This window comes from Bos grunniens, chromosome 17 (assembly GCF_055505025.1).
Source record: "Bos grunniens cultivar Pamir isolate PY7600 chromosome 17, Bosgru_T2T1.0, whole genome shotgun sequence".
Lineage (NCBI taxonomy): Eukaryota > Metazoa > Chordata > Mammalia > Artiodactyla > Bovidae > Bos > Bos grunniens.
In genome coordinates this window covers 43,829,191-43,848,228 of record NC_141181.1, presented here as the reverse complement: position 1 = coordinate 43,848,228, position 19,038 = coordinate 43,829,191, and the positions used below count along the sequence as shown (strand labels likewise).

Below are 19,038 nucleotides of genomic sequence, written 5' to 3'. Positions count from 1 at the left end.
AAGTATACATAGATATTAGAGATAAACACTGTGTTCTCCCAATATACTACAAATTTACTTTCAAACAGATTTATTGTAAGTATCCACCTGTACAGGAAATAGACATAGATACTGTCCAAAAGTCAGTTGTATAATAGGACTTTCCAGACAAAAGAAAAGAAATCATGTTGACCTTTCCGCAAAATAAAATCTCTCAGAAATTTTATAAAGCACAAATTACATGCACTGTTTCCTGAATAAAGAAGTATCTTGTCTCCTCAAATATAGAGTATCTACCATGTCTAACTTATGTAGTTAATCATAGAGTGTCTTTTCTATTGCACAAGCTTTCAATCATTAAGAAGTATTTTTGAAATGCCTACTATATAATCTCTACTGTTCTGGGTGCTGGGGATTAATCAATTAATTCCATGGTGGAAAAAAACCCAAGACAGTGCCTGTTTCTTTTTTTTAATATATAAATCAATATGTATGTGTAATTAAAGACACAGACAGAGATGAAGTATGTATAAAAAGATATCTCCAGGACTATAACATAAAGTTACAAAGCAGTGAATAAGCCATGAGTAAATCTGAAGGTATCATGAAGAGAAGAACAAATGCTTTTGTCCTAAGTGGACATCAGCATACCTCGATGCTGTCTTTATTCCCCAGGTGATTCTGAGGTGCAGGAGCTCCCTGGGTCATTTCAGGGATCTTCAACAAGAACAAAATGCATATCCAGTAGAAATTGGTGAATATATACTCAATAATTTCTATAATTGTAATCACACTGGCCCCACAAAATAGGCCCAGCTGACCACCAACATCTGCTGTAATAAAACCAATAAAGAAAGTGAATAAATCATGCTTATTCCATAAAAAGCAAACTAAACTTTACTAGATTTTAAATTATTTGAAGCTAAAAAGTTAATAATAGCTGATATATGAATATGAGCTAATGGTATTAAGTTTAGCATAAATAATGCAGTAGCAATAAATAATACCTTAGAGTAACATTCACATAATTGTCTCAAAAAAGGGAGCAAAAGAAAACATAAATTCTATTTCCAAAAATACAACTCAAGGACTTTGGAGGGTATTAAATCTCAGCAAATTCATAAAACATCCTAGACAATCACACATTCATTTCTAAGTGGAGAACAGAATGGAGAACAGAAATTGGACACCAGGACAGCCTTACTTGTTAATGATACTTTCCAGAAACAGATTTCCAAGTAGTTTATGACCTCAAGTGTCCAAACAATTTCTTTGTAAGCATTTGCCGTATTTCATTGAACTAAGATGTATGAACATAGTACTGCCTTCTTTTTAACAAATTTTTCAGCATCTATAAGTCTTTATTGTTTGTGCTTTTTTTTTGTGGTAAAATGTATATAGTATAGAATTAGCCATGTTAGTCAGTTTTAAATGTACAATTAAAATGTACAAATTAAAAAAAAAAGTTAAATGGAATAGCAAGTTATAACTTTGGTTAAAGAAAAAAAAAATAAGTGTACAATTCTGTGGCATTAAGTATGTTTCCACTGTCATAGAATCATCACCAGCCTCTGTCTCCAGAACTTTCTCATCTTTCCCAGCAGAAACTCTGTCCTCATTAAATACTGACTCTTCACTGCCCCCTTCCCCAGTCCCTTGCACTCACCACCCTATTTTTTGTCTCTGAATCTGACTCCTCAAGCACTGCCTTTGTAAATAGATTACATTACTAATCTTTTCCTCCTTGCCCTGAGCCATTCTTAGGACAATGTTATTTTTGTAAGGCCTGGTGATGGATTGAGTATGAAAGTGAAAGTTGCTCAGTCCTATCCGACTCTATGTGACCCCATAGACTATACAGTCGATGGAATTCTCCAGGCCAGAATACTGAGTAGATAGCCATTTACTTCTCCAGGGGATCTTCCCAACACAGGAATCTTCCCAACACAGGAATCAAACCCAGGTCTCCCACATTGTAGGTGGATTCTTTACCAGCTGAGCTACCAGGGAAGCCCATCCAAGAACATTGAGGATTCTGCATTGTGTTGAGGAGATTGGCTCAGCCACCAGGGTTTGACCATGGTCACTTAACCTGACTCTGATTCCTGTTCTGTCTGTTCCACAACCTCCTCTGAGAGACAGTGAGATCTGGAATTCAGCGGTTAAGTTTGCCAAGGATGGAATGATGGAGGAGTATGAACAGGTGGTGGTTGTACCTTAAATGCAGATTTTACTTTTTCGGGTTCTTTACAGCCCAGTCTGGGTGGAATTTGTTGCAGAGGTCAGTGACACTGACATGGGGTTAGATACATCTGAGTGAAGGAAGATGCCGAGTGACCATGAGACCACGTGCTGTGCACTGTACTGTGCCCAGTCATGGCTAATTCTTTGCAGCCCCATGGACTGTAGCCCGCCAGGTTCCTCTGTTGTGCACAGAGTTTTCCAGGCAAGAATATTGGAATGGGTTGCCATTTCCTTCTCCAGGGGATCTTTTGAACCCAGGGATGGAACTCATGTCTCTTGAGTCTCCTACATTGGCAGGCGATTCTTTACCACTGCGCCACCTGGGAAGTCCATGAGCCCTGCCTTATTTGTGAGCACCCCGCTGCATTTGCTGGAGACATGTCCAGGGACTGGAAAGGTGTCAGATTTACATGACAAGTGAATGACAAGCACCATGGATTATTTTTCTCCATTGATAAGCTAAACCTTAAATATGAAAGGAAAATAAACTAATAGAAATCTTTTTAAAAATTGAGGAACAGACATTTCTACAAAGAAGACATGCAGATGGCTAACAAACATGAGAAGATGCTCAACATCACTCACTATCAGAGAAATACAAATCAAAACCACAATGAGGTACCATCTCATGCTGGTCAGAATGGCTGCCATCAAAAGGTCTACAAACAATAAATGCTGGAGAGGGTGTGGAGAAAAGGGAACCCTCTTACCCTGTTGGTGGGAATGCAAACTAGTACAGCCACTATGGAGAACAGTGTGGAGATTCCTTAAAAAACTGGAAATAGAACTGCCATATGATGCAGCAACCCCATTACTGGGCACACACACCAAGGAAACCAGAATTGAAAGAGACACGTGTACCCCAGTGTTCATTGCAGCACTGTTTACAATAGCTAGGACATGGAAGCAACCTAGATGTCCATCACACACACACACACACACACACACACAGAAGTCGCTCAGTTGTGTCCGACTCTTTGCGACCCCATGGATTGTAGCCCACCAGGCTCCTCGATCCATGGGATTTTCCAGGCATGAATACTGGAGTGGGTTGCTGTTTCCTTCTCCAGATGTCCATCAGCAGATGGATGGATAAGAAAGCTGTGGTGCATATACACAATGGAATATTACTCAGTTATTAAAAAGAATGCATTTGAGTCAGTTCTAATAAGGTGGATGAAACTGGAGCTGATTATACAGAGTGAAGTCAGTCAGAAAGAAAAACACCAATACAGTATATTAACACATATATATGGAATTTAGAAAGATGGCGACGACGACCCTATATGCAAGACAACAAAAGAGGTACAGATATAAAGAACAGACTTTTGGACTCTGTGGGAGAAGGTGAGGGTGGGATGATTTGAGAGAATAGCACTGAAGCATGCATATTACCATATGTGAAACAGGTGACCAGTGCAAGTTCGATGCATGAAATAGGGCACTCAAAGCCGGTGCACTGGGACAACCCAGAGGGATGGGATGGGGAGGGAAGGGGGTTGGGGGTTCAGGATGGGGCGACACATGCACACCCATGGCTGATTCAGGTCAATGTGTGTCAAAAACCACCACAAAATTTAAAGTAATTAGCCTTCAATTAAAATAGATATATTTTAAAAAATGAGGAACAGCTAGATAATACTTACCAAGTAACTCAGAGACACTCACTGCTTTTTGCTGCTGGGTTATCTTATAGTTTAAGTCACTATAGTTTATTTCAATATTTACAAGATTCTCCCTGGGGATAAAACAGAGTTAATTGAGCTCAAGATTGTCAGCCAGATTTTTTTTTCAGCTTTTGAATTACTTCCTCTTTTTTTGGTTACTCATATAAACATTGCCCACACTCAAACATGTGCAATATAATTAAATTTATCTATCTTTGATATTTGCCAACTTTCAATCATATGAAAAGAAATCTATGGTTTCTTCTGATATTTTTGACTTTGTCATTTTGACCATGTACTTGAGGTAGGTGGGCAAGCATATTTTACCAAACAGTTAGGTATCTTATTTTGTACCTTTAAAATATTTAGTCCTGAGGGGGAGGAGCTAAGATGGCGGAGGAGTAGGACGGGGAGAACACTTTCTCCCCAACAAATTCATCAAAAGAACATTTAAATGCCGAGTAAATTCCACAAAACAACTTCTGAGAGCCGGCAGAGGACATCAGGCACCCAGAAAAGCAACCCAAGTCTTCGAAAGGAGGTAGGAAAAAATATAAAAGACAAAAAAAGGGACAAAAGAGGGAGGGACAGAGTTCCGTCCTGGGAAGGGAGTCTTAAAAAGAGAGAAGTTTCCAAACACCAGGAAACCTTCTCACTGCCGAATCTGTGCCGAGCCTTGGAAGCACAGAGGGCAACATTACAGGGAGGAAAAATAAATAATTAAAACCCGCACACTGCGAGCCCTACGGTAACTCCCCCAGCGGAGAAGCAGCGCAGATGCCTGCATCCGCAATTAGCAAGCGGGGGCTGGGCAGGCAGGCACGGCGCGGGCTGCATCGCAAGAATCTGGCCTGAATACCCGGAGCGCTATCTGAGCGAAATAATTTGGGCTAGCAAACCAGACTGTGGGATATCTACCACGCGAAAAGCCAGCCCTAACCTATGACACTGCCAGGCCTGCACACAGAACAAAGGACTGAACAGAGATAGCCGGCGGCAGACCATCCCCCTCCGGTGATAGGCAGCCAGAGCCAGAAGGGGACAATCGCAGCCCCAGAGAGACATTATCTATAAAACTGTAAGCAGGCTTCTTTGCTAACTAAAACTTCTTGGGGGTCTGGACGGTCAACATCTGCCTGAGAAGGTGTGCCGGTGCACAACTAGATAACCGAGAGGCGGGGAGGCGATAAGTCGCAGCAATCGCGTGCGCAAAACATCTCATCACCTGAGCTGCTCGGATCTGGGAAGGGCACAAAACGCAGGCCCAACTGAGAGTCTGCGCCTCTGGGGACTACCCGAGTGCCTGAACCTGAGTGGCTTGGACCTGGGAAGTACAGGCAGCCCAGGGCCGGCCGCGGATGGTTCCCGGTGGAGCAACCTAGAGCCTGAGCAGCGTGGGCAGAGAGGCTACATGCGCCGTGAAGCGGGGGCAGACCCAGTGTGGCTGAGGCACTGCGAGCACAGGACAGTGTTATTTGTTTGCAGCATCCCTCCCTACCTCCCCTCAGCGCGACTGAACAAGTGAGCCTAAAAAAAAAAAAAAAAAGTGTCCTCCACCGTCCCCTTTGTGTCAGGGCGGAAACCAGACACTGAAGAGACCAGCAAACAGAAGAAACTATAACAGAGGGAACCGCCTTGGAAGCTACAGGCAATAGATTAAAACGCTGTGGTTACTACTATCTACATAGGAAGGGGCCTATAAATCTTGAGAAATATAAGTCGGACCAAGGAACTAGCCAAAAATGAACTGAACCCACAGTACTCACAACAAAACCGGAGAAAGTCCTAGATATATTTTTACTATTTGTACGATCATTTTTTCTTTCTTTTTTTTTTTTAATTATTTTTAAAAAATTTTTTTAATTAAAAAAAATTTTAAGTCCTCTATTATTTCTTTAATTTCCACTTTTATAACCGATTACTTTGCAAAAAAAAGAGAAGACCCTATTTTTTTTTAAAGCAAACTTCATATATATTTTTTTAATATAATTTTTTTGACCTTTTTTCCCTTCTTTTCTTTAACATTGTATTTTTGAAATTCCAAACTCTACTCTAGATTTTTAATTTTAGCTTTTTAGTATTTGTTATCAATTTTGTACCTATAGTTTTTTTAATATATAATTTCTGTGACCCTTTTTTATTTTTCTTTTTCTTTTTCTCTGTTTCTTTCTCTTCTTCTTTTAAATAACATTGTATATCTGAAATTCCAAACTCTACTCTAGATTTTTAATTTATGCTTTTTGGTATTTGTTATCAATTTTGTACCTGTATTTTTTTTTTTATAATTTATGCGACTTTGTTTGTTCTTGTTTTTTTTTTTCTCTCTCTCTCTCTCTCTTTCTTTTTCTTCTTCTTTTTTTAACATTGTATTTTTTAAATTCCAAACTCTACTCTAGATTTTTAACTTTTGCTTTTTGGTATTAGTTATCAATTTTGTACCTATATTTTCTTTATAACTTTCGCGACCTTGTTTGTTTTTGTTTGTTCGTTTTTTCTCTCTTTCTTTTCCTTCTTCTTTTCTTTAACATCGTATTTTTGAAATTCCAAACTCTACTCTAGATTTTTAATTTTTGCTTTTATGTATTTTTTACCAATTTTGTACCTTTAAGAACTCAATCTTCAGTACCCATTTTTCACTAGGAAGTGAGATTACTGGCTTAACTGCTTTCTCTCCCTTTGGACTCTCCTTTTTCTCCACCAGGTCGCCTGTGTCTCCTCCCTAACCCCTCTCTACTCTACCCAACTCTGTGAATTTCTGTGTGTTCCAGACGGTGGAGAACACTTAGGGAACTGATTACTGGCTGGATCTGTCTCCCTCCTTTTCATTCCCCCAATTTATCCTCCTGGCCACCTCTGCCACCTTCCTCCTTCTTCTCTTCTCTGTATAACTCTGTGAACAACTCTGAGTGGTCCAGTTGTGGAGTGCACATAAGGAAGAGATTACTGAATAGCCTACTCTCTCCTCTATTGATTCCACCTCATCTCATTCGGGTCACCTCTTACTCCCTCCTCACACTTCTCCATATAACGCTGTAAACCTCTCTGGGTGAAACAAGTTTCAGGGCAAGACATGCCAAGCAAATTCTCCAGCAGCAAGGAACACAGCCCTGAGCTCCAAGATACAGGCAGCCCAAAGTCACCCCAAAACCATAGACATCCCATAACTCATTACTGGATATTTCATTGCACTCCAGAGAGAAGAAATACAGCTCCACTCACCAGAACACCGACACAAGCTTCCCTAACCAAGAAACCTTGACAAGCCACCTGTACAAACCCACACAGAGCGAGGAAACGCCACAATAAAGAGAACTCCACAAACTGCCAGAATACAGAAAGGACACCCCAAACTCAGCAATTTAAACAAGATGAAGAGACAGAGGAATACCCAGCAGATAAAGGAACAGGATAAATGCCCACCAAACCAAACAAAAGAGGAAGAGATAGGGAATCTACCTGATAAAGAATTCCAAATAATGATAGTGAAATTGATCCAAAATCTTGAAATCAAAATGGAATCACAGATAAATAGCTTGGAGACAAAGATTGAGAAGATGCAAGAAAGGCTTAACAAGGACCTAGAAGAAATAAAAGAGAGTCAATATAAAATGAATAGTGCAATAAATGAAATTAAAAACACTCTGGTGGCAACAAATAGTAGAATAACAGAGGCAGAAGATAGGATTAGTGAATTAGAAGATAGAATGGTAGAAATAAATGAATCAGAGAGGATGAAAGAAAAACGAATTAAAAGAAATGAGGACAATCTCAGAGACTTCCAGGACAATATTAAATGCTACAACATTCGAATCATAGGAGTCCCAGAAGAAGAAGACAAAAAGAAAGACCATGAGAAAATACTTGAAGAGATAATAGTTGAAAACTTCCCTAAAATGGGGAAGGAAATAATCACCCAAGTCCAAGAAACCCAGAGAGTTCCAAACAGGATAAACCCAAGGCGAAGCACCCCAAGACACATATTAATCAAATTAACAAAGATCAAACACAAAGAACAAATATTAAAAGCAGCAAGGGAAAAACAACAAATAACACACAAGGGAATTCCCATAAGGATAACAGCTGATCTTTCAATAGAAACTCTTCAAGCCAGGAGGGAATGGCAAGACATACTTAAAGTGATGAAAGAAAATAACCTACAGCTCATATTATTGTACCCAGCAAGGATCTCATTCAAATATGAAGGAGAAATCAAAAGCTTCTCAGACAAGCAAAAGCTGAGAGAATTCAGCACCACCAAACCAGCTCTCCAACAAATACTAAAGGATATTCTCTAGACAGGAAACACAAAACGGTGTATAAACTCGAACCCAAAACAATAAAGTAAATGGCAATGGGATCATACTTATCAGTAATTACCTTAAACGTAAATGGGTTGAATGCCCCAACCAAAAGACAAAGACTGGCTGAATGGATACAAAAACAAGACCCCTACATGTGTTGTCTACAAGAGACCCACCTCAAAACAGGGGACACATACAGACTGAAAGTGAAGGGCTGGAAAAAGATTTTCCATGCAAATAGGGACCAAAAGAAAGCAGGAGTAGCAATACTTATATCAGATAAAATAGACTTTAAAACAAAGGCTGTGAAAAGAGACAAAGATGGTCACTACATAATGATCAAAGGATCAATCCAAGAAGAAAATATAACAATTATAAATATATATGCACCCAACACGGGAGTGCCGCAATATGTAAGAAAAATGCTAACAAGTGTGAAAGGAGAAATTAACAATAACACAATAATAGTGGGAGACTTTAATACCCCACTCACACCTATGGATAGATCAACTAAACAGAAAATTAACAAGGAAACACAAACGTTAAACGATACAATAGACCAGTTAGACCTAATTGATATCTATAGGACATTTCATCCCAAAACAATGAATTTCACTTTTGCCTCAAGCGCACATGGAACCTTCTCCAGGATAGATCACATCCTGGGCCATAAAGCTAGCCTTGGTAAATTCAAAAAAATAGAAATCATTCCAAGCATCTTTTCTGACCACAATGCAGTAAGATTAGATCTCAATTACAGGAGAAAAACTATTAAAAATTCCAACATATGGAGGCTAAACAACACACTGCTGAATAACCAACAAATCACAGAAGAAATCAAAAAAGAAATCAAAATTTGCATAGAAACAAATGAAAATGAAAACACAACAACTCAAAACCTGTGGGACACTTTAAAAGCAGTCCTAAGGGGAAAGTTCATAGCAATACAGGCACACCTCAAGAAACAAGAAAAAAGTCAAATAAATAACCTAACCCTACACCTAAAGCAACTAGAAAAGGAAGAATTGAAGAACCCCAGGGTTAGTAGAAGGAAAGAAATCTTAAAAATTAGGGCAGAAATAAATGCAAAAGAAACAAAAGAGACCATAGCAAAAATCAACAAAGCCAAAAGCTGGTTCTTTGAAAGGATAAATAAAATTGACAAACCATTAGCCAGACTCATCAGGAAACAAAGGGAGAAAAATCAAATCAATAAAATTAGAAATGAAAATGGAGAGATCACATCAGACAACACAGAAATACAAAGGATCATAAGAGACTACTATCAACAATTATATGCCAATAAAATGGACAACGTGGAAGAAATGGACAAATTCTTCGAAAAGTACAACTTTCCAAAACTGGACCAGGAAGAAATAGAAAATCTTAACAGACCCATCACAAGCACGGAAATTGAAACTGTAATCAAAAATCTTCCAGCAAACAAAAGCCCAGGTCCAGACGGCTTCACAGCTGAATTCTACCAAAAATTTAGAGAAGAGCTAACACCTATCCTGCTCAAACTCTTCCAGAAAATTGCAGAGGAAGGTAAACTTCCAAACTCATTCTATGAGGCCACCATCACCCTAATACCAAAACCTGACAAAGATCCCACAAAAAAAGAAAACTACAGGCCAATATCACTGAGGAACATAGATGCAAAAATCCTTAACAAAATTCTAGCAATCAGAATCCAACAACACATTAAAAAGATCATACACCATGACCAAGTGGGCTTTATCCCAGGGATGCAGGGATTCTTCAATATCCACAAATCAATCAGTGTTATACACCACATTAACAAATTGAAAAATAAAAACCATATGATTATGTCAATTGATGCAGAGAAAGCCTTTGACAAAATTCAACATCCATTTATGATAAGAACTCTCCAGAAAGCAGGAATAGAAGGAACATACCTCAACATAATAAAAGCTATATATGACAAACCCACAGCAAACATTATCCTCAATCGTAAAAAATTGAAAGCATTTCCTCTAAAGTCAGGAACAAGACAAGGGTGCCCACTTTCACCATTACTATTCAACATAGTTTTGGAAGTTTTGGCCACAGCAATCAGAGCAGAAAAAATAAAAGGAATCCAAATTGGAAAAGAGGAAGTAAAACTCACTATTTGCAGATGACATGATCCTCTACATAGAAAACCCTAAAGACTCCACCAGAAAGTTACTAGAACTAATCAATGATTATAGTAAAGTTGCAGGATATAAAATCAACACACAGAAATCCCTTGCATTCCTATACACTAATAATGAGAAAACAGAAAGAGAAATTAAGGAAACAATTCCATTCACCATTGCAACGAAAAGAATAAAATACTTAGGAATATATCTACCTAAAGAAACTAAAGACCTATATATAGAAAACTATAAAACACTGGTGAAAGAAATCAAAGAGGACACTAATAGATGGAGAAATATACCATGTTCATGGATTGGAAGAATCAATATAGTGAAAATGAGTATACTACCCAAAGCAATTTATAGATTCAATGCAATCCCTATCAAGCTACCAACGGTATTCTTCACAGAGCTAGAACAAATAATTTCACAATTTGTATGGAAATACAAAAAACCTCGAATAGCCAAAGCTATCTTGAGAAAGGAGAATGGAACTGGAGGAATCAACCTACCTGACTTCAGGCTCTATTATAAAGCCACAGTTATCAAGACAGTATGGTACTGGCACAAAGACAGAAATATTGATCAATGGAACAAAATAGAAAGCCCAGAGATAAATCCACGCACATATGGACACCTTATCTTTGACAAAGGAGGCAAGAATATACAATGGATTAAAGACAATCTCTTTAACAAGTGGTGCTGGGAAAACTGGTCAACCACTTGTAAAAGAATGAAACTAGAACACTTTCTAACACCATACACAAAAATAAACTCAAAATGGATTAAAGATCTCAACGTAAGACCAGAAACTATAAAACTCCTAGAGGAGAACATAGGCAAAACACTCTCCGACATACATCACAGCAGGATCCTCTATGACCCACCTCCCAGAATATTGGAAATAAAAGCAAAAATAAATGGGACCTAATTAAACTTAAAAGCTTCTGCACAACAAAGGAAACTATTAGCAAGGTGAAAAGGCAGCCTTCAGAATGGGAGAAAATAATAGCAAATGAAGCAACAGACAAACAACTAATCTCAAAAATATACAAGCAACTCCTACAGCTCAACTCCAGAAAAATAAATGACCCAATCAAAAAATGGGCCAAAGAACTAAATAGACATTTCTCCAAAGAAGACATACAGATGGCTAACAAACACATGAAAAGATGCTCAACATCACTCATTATCAGAGAAATGCAAATCAAAACCACTATGAGGTACCATTTCATGCCAGTCAGAATGGCTGCGATCCATATGTCTACAAGCAATAAATGCTGGAGAGGGTGTGGAGAAAAGGGAACTCTCTTACACTGTTGGTGGGAATGCAACCTAGTACAGCCACTATGGAGAACAGTGTGGAGATTCCTTAAAAAACTGGAAATAGAACTGCCTTATGACCCAGCAATCCCACTGCTGGGCATACACACTGAGGAAACCAGAAGGGAAAGAGACACGTGTACCCCAATGTTCATTGCAGCACTGTTTATAATAGCCAGGACATGGAAGCAACCTAGATGTCCATCAGCAGATGAATGGATAAGACAGCTGTGGTACATATACATAATGGAGTATTACTCAGCCATTAAAAAGAATACATTTGAATCAGTTCTAATGAGATGGATGAAACTGGAGCCTATTATACAGAGTGAAGTAAGCCAGAAAGAAAAACACCAATACAGTATACTAACGCATATATATGGAATTTAGAAAGACGGTAACAATAACCCTGTACGAGACAGCGAAAGAGACACTGATGTGTAGATCAGTCTTATGGACTCTGTGGGAGAGGGAGAGGGTGGGGAGATTTGGGAGAATGATGTTGAAACATGTATAATATCATGTATGAAATGAGTCGCCAGTCCGGGTTCAATGCTCGATACTGGATGCTTGGGGCTGGTGCACTGGGACGACCCAGAGGGAGGGTATGGGGAGGGAGGAGGGAGGAGGGTTCAGGATGGGTAACACAGGTATACCTGTGGCGGATTCATTTCGATATTTGGCAAAACTATACAATATTGTAAAGTTTAAAAATAAAATAAAATAAAAATATTTAGTCCTAAGTTATGTTGCCCTGTTTACAGCATCAAACCTTACTTCTATCACCACTCACATCCACAGCTGGGTGTTGTTTTTGCTTTGGCTCTGTCTCTTCATTATTTCTGGAGTTATTTCTCCACTGATCTCCAGTAGCATTTTGGGCACCTACCCACCTGGGGAGTTCATCTTTCAGTGTCCCATCTTTTTGCCTTTTCATACTGTTCATGGGGTTCTCAAGGCAAGAATACTGAAGTGGTTTGCCATTCCCTTCTCCAGTGGACCACATTCGAAATCAGATTGAATGTTTTCTTTGCACCCAAAGATGGAGAAGCTCTATATAGTCAGTGAAAACAAGACTGGGAGCTGACTGTGGCTCAGATCATGAACTCCTTGTTGCCAAATTCAGACTTGCCAAATTGAAGAAAGTAGGGAAAACCACTAGACCATTCAGGTATGACCTATATCATATCCCTTATGATTATACATTGGAAGTGAGAAATGGATTTAAGGGACTAGATCTGATAGAGTGCCTGATGAACTATGGACGGAGTTTCGTGACATTGTACAGGAGACAGAGATCAAGACTATTCCAAAGAAAAAGAAATGCAAAGAAGCAAAATGGCTGTCTGAGGAGGCCTTACAAATAACTGTGAAAAGAAGAGAAGGGAAAAGTTAGGAGAAAAGGAAAGATATTCCCATTTGAATGCAGAGTTCCAAAGAATAGCAAGGAGAGATAAGAAAGCCTTCCTCAGTGATCAATGCAAAGAAATAGAGGAAAACAATAGAATGGGAAAGACTAGAGATCCCCTTGAGAAAATTAGAGATACCAAGGGACCATTTCATGCAAAGATGGGCTCAATAAAGGACAGAAATGGTATGGACTTAACAGAAGCAAAAGATATTAAGAAGAGGTGGCAAGAATACACAGAAGAACTGTACAAAAAGATATTCATGACCCAGTTAATCATGATGGTGTGATCACTCACCTAGAGCCAGACATCCTGGAATGTGAAGTCAAGTGGGCCTTAGGAAACATCACTATGAAAAAAGCTAGTGGAGGTGATGGAATGCCAGTTGAGCTATTTCAAATCCTGAAAGATGATGCTGTGAAAGTGTTGCACTCAATATGCCAGCAAATTTGGAAAACCCGGCAGTGGCCACAGGACTGGAAAAGGTCAGTATTCATTCCAATCCCAAAGAAAGGCAATGCCAAAGAATGCTCAAACTACTGCACAATTGCACTCATCTCACACACTAGTAAAGTAATGCTCAAAATTCTCCAAGTCAGGCTTCAGCAATACGTGAACCGTGAACTTTCAGATGTTCAAGCTGGTTTTAGAAAAGGCAGAGGAACCAGAGATCAAATTGCCAACATCCACTGGATCATGGAGAAAGCAAAAGAGTTCCAGAAAAACATCTACTTCTGCTTTATTGACTATGCCAAAGCCTTTGACTGTGTGGATCACAATCAACTGTGGAAAATTCTGAAAGAGATGGGAATACCAGACCACCTGACCTGCCTCTTGATAAATCTGGATGCAGGTCAGGAAGCAACTGGACATGGAACAACAGACTGTTTCCGAATAGGAAAAGGAGTACATCAAGGCTGTATATTGTCACTGTGCTTATTTAACTTATATGCAGAGTACATCATGAGAAATGCTGGGCTGGAAGAAGCACAAGCTGGAATCAAGATTGGAGTTGCCGAGAGAAATATCAATAACCTCAGATATGTAGATGACACCACCCTTATGGCAGAAAGTGAAGAAGAACTAAAGAGCCTATTGATGAAAGTGAAAGAGGAGAGTGGAAAAGTTGGCGTAAAGATCAACATTCAGAAAACTAGTATCATGGCATCTGGTCCTATCATTTCATGGCAAATAGACGGGAAGCAGTGGAAACAGTGGCTTTATTTTGGGGGGGCTCCAAAATCACTGCAGCTGGTGACCACAGCCAGGAAATTAAAAGACACTAACTCCTTGGAAGGAAAGTTATGACCAACCTAGATAGGATATTAAAAACAGAGACATTACTTTGCCAGGAAAGGTCCATCTCATCAAGACTATGGCTTTTCCAGTAATCTTGTATGGATGTGAGAGTTGGACTATAAAGAAAGCTGAGCACTGAAGAACTGATGCTTTTGAACTGTGGTATTGGAGAAGACTCTTGAGAGTCCCTAGGACTGCAAGGAGTCCAACCAGTCCATCCTAAAGGAGATCAGTCCTGAGTGTTCATTAGAAGGACTGATGCTGGAGCTCAAACTCCAATACTTTGGCCAGTTAATGCGAAGAGTTAAAAAGACCCTGATGCTGGGAAAGATTGAAGGCAGGAGGAGAAGGGGATGACAGAGGATGAGATGGTTGGATGGCATCACCAACTCAATGGACATGAGTTTGGGTAAACTCTGGGAGCTGGTGAACTCAGGGTGAACTCAGGGACAAGGAGGCCTGGTGTGCTGCAGTTCATGGGGTCGCAAATTGTCGGACACGACTGAGCGACTGAACTGAACTGAACTACGTTGCCCTCTGATGCCCTGGGCTATCCCCACATTAGGAGAGGTTCTGACCACCTTTTGTGACAGTCTTAGCTGACTCATTCTATTCTCAGCCTTTATTCTAACACGGTAGCCCTCACAGGCACAGACAGAAGGTTTGGCAAATGGTCATTTAATTCCCATTTGACAAAGGTAGTATTTATTTTTGTCTCAGAGGTTGTTTAGTATTGAATTAGACATGACATTGTGTTCAGTACTAATCACTATAGCTACATTTTGAACACATTCATGTCATGTTGGTATTTAGGGAAAATAATTTTTCTCCTGACCTAATAACTTTTCTGTGCTTCATTCCTAAGAAACTGGAAAAGACATTAAAAGTAAATATCTACTGAGTATATGATTTAAAAATGCTTGAGTGTGTGTCTAACTTTAATTCAAATCTGGGTCCTGTTCTTTGTGACTTATGTGGTCCTGGAGAAACCACCTTCTTTTCCCGAGTCTTGGTTGCTTCTTCTGTAGTCAGGATTTCAGTTCTGTGGCAAGAAGCAATTAAATAATATATGCAAAGAACTGACGCAGAACCTGCATATATTGTGCTTTTAATAAGTGGTAGTCATTTACCTCGGAGAAGGCAATGGCACCCCACTCCAGTACTCTTGCCTGGAGAATCCCATGGATGGAGGAGCCTGGAAGGCTGCGGTCCATGGGGTCCCTGAGGGTTGGACACGAATGAGCGACTTCACTTTCACTTTTCACTTTCATGCATTGGAGAAGGAAATGGCAACCCACTCCAGTATTCTTGCCTGGAGAATCCCAGGGACGGGGGAGCCTGGTAGGCTGCCGTCTATGGGGTCGCACAGAATCGGACACGACTGAAGTGACTTAGCCTAGCCTTAGCCTAGTCATTTACCTTACATGATTAGTATTTTGGGCAGAGACTTTTCTCAGTGTTTTCTGGAAATCTTTATATGAAGCCAGAGTGGCTAAATAACTATTTTGAAATAACTCTTATGTACACTTACCATCTTCAGCCCAGACACCACCTTGAAATTCACTAACACATCAAATTGCCTCTTGGTATTCTACTTGATGGTCAACAGATATTTCAAATATTCCAAGTCAAACTTTATATATTTCTTCATTTTTAATGCAATAACACTTCACAGCTAATCCATCAGTAAATATTTGCTTTACTTTCAAATATACCCAGAATCCAACCTCTCACCCATCCACTGAGACCACCTTTGCCTAAACCTCCATCATCTCTCACCTGGATTTTTCCAATCGCTTTCTGATTTCTCCTTCTGCTTCTGACCTTAGTGTACTCCATCTCAACAGATACTCACCCTCCACTCTTCACACAAGAACAAAGGCAATACTTTTGCAACTTGTAAATCATATCACTTTGCTGCTGAGAGCTCACCAGAGACTCACCCTCTATGTTGTTATGAGATTTCTGTCTACCACTGACCTGTTCATGGTGACTGATGCTTGCCCATCCTTGGCTATCATCTGCTCTGCCTCTTGCCACACCAATTTCCAGGCTATTCTGCCCATATACAAGGTGCGCTGTCAGTCTAGGACTTTTCTTGGCATGTGGTTTTCCTTCCTGGGGAAGGAAAGGTTTGCCTTTTCCCCATTACTATTGAGACCAGCTCTTATATCACCTTAAGTTCAGTTCAGTTCAGTTGCTCAGTCATGTCCGACTCTTTGCGACCCCATGAATCACAGCACGCCAGGCCTCCCTGTCCATCATCATCTCCCGGAGTTCACTCAAACTCATGTTCATCGGGTTGGTGATGGCATCCAGCCATCTCATCCTCTGTTGTCCCCTTTTCCTCCTGCCCCCAATCCCTCCCAGCATCAGAGTCTTCTCCAATGGGTCAATTCTTCACATGAGGTGGCCAAAGTACTGGAGTTTCAGCTTTAGCATCATTCCTTCCAAAGAACACCCAGGGCTGATCTCCTTTAGAATGGACTGGTTGGATCTCCTTGCAGTCCAAGGGACTCTCAAGAATCTTCTCCAACACCACAGTTCAAAAGCATCAATTCTTTGGCGCTCAGCTTTCTTCACAGTCCAACTCTCGCATGTGGTCTCGCATGACCCCTGGAAAAACCATAGCCTTGACTAGATGGAGCTTTGTTGGCAAAGTAATATCTCTGCTTTTCAATATGCTATCTAGGTTGGTCATAACTTTTCTTCCAAGGAGTAAGCGTCTTTTAATTTCATGGCTGCAGTCACCATCTGCAGTGATTTTGGAGCCCCCCAAAATAAAGTCTGACACTGTTTCCACTGTTTCCCCATCTATTTCCCATGAAGTGATGGGACCAGATGCCATGATCTTAGTTTTCTGAATGTTGAGCTTTATGCCAACTTTTTCAGTCTCCTCTTTCACTTTCAACAAGAGGCTTTTTAGTTCCTCTTCACTCTGCCATAAGGGTGGTGTCATCTGCATATCTGAGGTTAATGATATTTCTCCCAGCAATCTTGATTCCAGCTTGTGCTTCTTCCAGCCCAGCATTTCTCACGATGTACTCTGCATATGTTAAATAAGCAGGGTGACAATACACAACCTTGATGTACTCCTTTTCCTATTTGGAACCAGTCTGTTGTTCCATGTCCAGTTCTAACTGTTGCTTCCTGACCTGCATACAGGTTTCTCAAGAGGCAGGTCAGGTGGTCTGGTATTCCCATCTCTTTCAGAATTTTCCACAGTTGATTGTGATCCACACAGTCAAAGGCTTTGGCATAGTCAATAAAGCAGAAGTAGATGTTTTTCTGGAATTCTTTTGCTTTCTCCATGATCCAACAGATGTTGGCAATTTGATCTCTGGTTCCTCTGCCTTTTCTAAAACCAGCTTGAACATCTGGAATTTCACGGTTCACGCATTGCTGAAGAATGACTTGGAGAATTTTGAGCATTACTTTACTAGTGTGTGAGATGAGTGCAATTGTGCAGTAGTTTGAGCATTCTTTGGCATTGCCTTTCTTTGGGATTGGAGTGAAAATTGACCTTTTCCAGTCCTGTGGCCACTGCCGGGTTTTCCAAATTTGCTGGCATATTGAGTGTAGCACTTTCACAGCATCATCTTTCAGGATTTGAAATAGCTCAACTGGAATTCCATCACCTCCACCAGCTTTGTTCATAGTGATGCTTTCTAAGGCCCACTTGACTTCACATTCCATGATGTCTGGCTCTAGGTGAGTGATCATATCATTGTGATTATCTTGGTTGTGTTCTTTTTTGTACAGTTCTTCTGTGTATTCTTGCCACATCTTCTTAATATCTTCTGCTTCTGTCAGGTCCATAACATTTCTGTCCTTTATCAAGCCCATCTTTGCATGAAATGTTCCCTTGGTGTCTCTAATTTTCTTGAAGAGATCTCTAGTCTTTCCCATTCTATTGTTTTCCTCTATTTCTTTGCATTGATCGCTGAGGAAGGCTTTCTGATCTCTCCTTGCTATTCTTTGGAACTCTGCATTCAGATGCTTATATCTTTCCTTTTCTCCTTTGTTTTTTGCTTCTCTTCTTTTCACAGCTATTTGTAAGGCCTCCGCAGACAGCCATTTTGCTTTTTTGCATTTTTTCCCCATGGGAATGGTCTTGATCCCTGTCTCCTGTACAATGTCATGAACCTCAGTCCATAGTTCATCAGGCACTCTATCTATCAGATCTAGTACCTTAAATCTGTCTCTCACTTCCACTGTATAATCATAAGGGATTTGATTATCACCTTAAAGGCTAACAATTTTCAAAGTGTGGTTATAGACCCCTACTGTGCATGCCTGCTTAGTCACTCAGTATCACACTCTTTGCAACCTCATAAACTGTAGCCTGCCAGGCTCCTCTGTCCATGGGAGTCTCCAGGCCAGAATACTGGAGTAGGTTGCCATGCCATCCTCCAGGGGGTCTTCCTCACCCAGGGATGGAACTCACACCTCATGGATTGCAGGTGGATTCTTTACCACTTGAGCCATCAGGGAAGCCCACACAGACCCCTAGGGGTCCTTGTTATCTCTTTTGGAAGTTCACAAAGTCAAAATTATTTTCATAAAATACTGACATGTTATCTAACATTTCCACTATGATTATTATTTAAAGAAAGCTGCAGTAGCCACTTTTGATATGAAACATCATTTTCACTTGAAGGAATGGCTGACAAAC

At 40.1% G+C, this 19,038-nt stretch overlaps 1 protein-coding gene across 1 annotated transcript in view; it reads right to left on the bottom strand.

The window, feature by feature from the left end:
• Positions 1-621: 621 nt before the first annotated feature.
• Positions 622-19,038, bottom strand: part of ASIC5 (acid sensing ion channel subunit family member 5) — a 59,996-nt gene continuing 41,579 nt past the window's right edge. The window contains exons 9-10 of the mRNA XM_086346994.1: positions 3,870-3,961; positions 622-812 (exon numbers count right to left, since the gene is read on the bottom strand). Of these exons, the coding sequence (XP_086203120.1) occupies positions 622-812; positions 3,870-3,961 (283 nt within the window). The remainder of the gene's footprint in view (positions 813-3,869; positions 3,962-19,038) is intronic.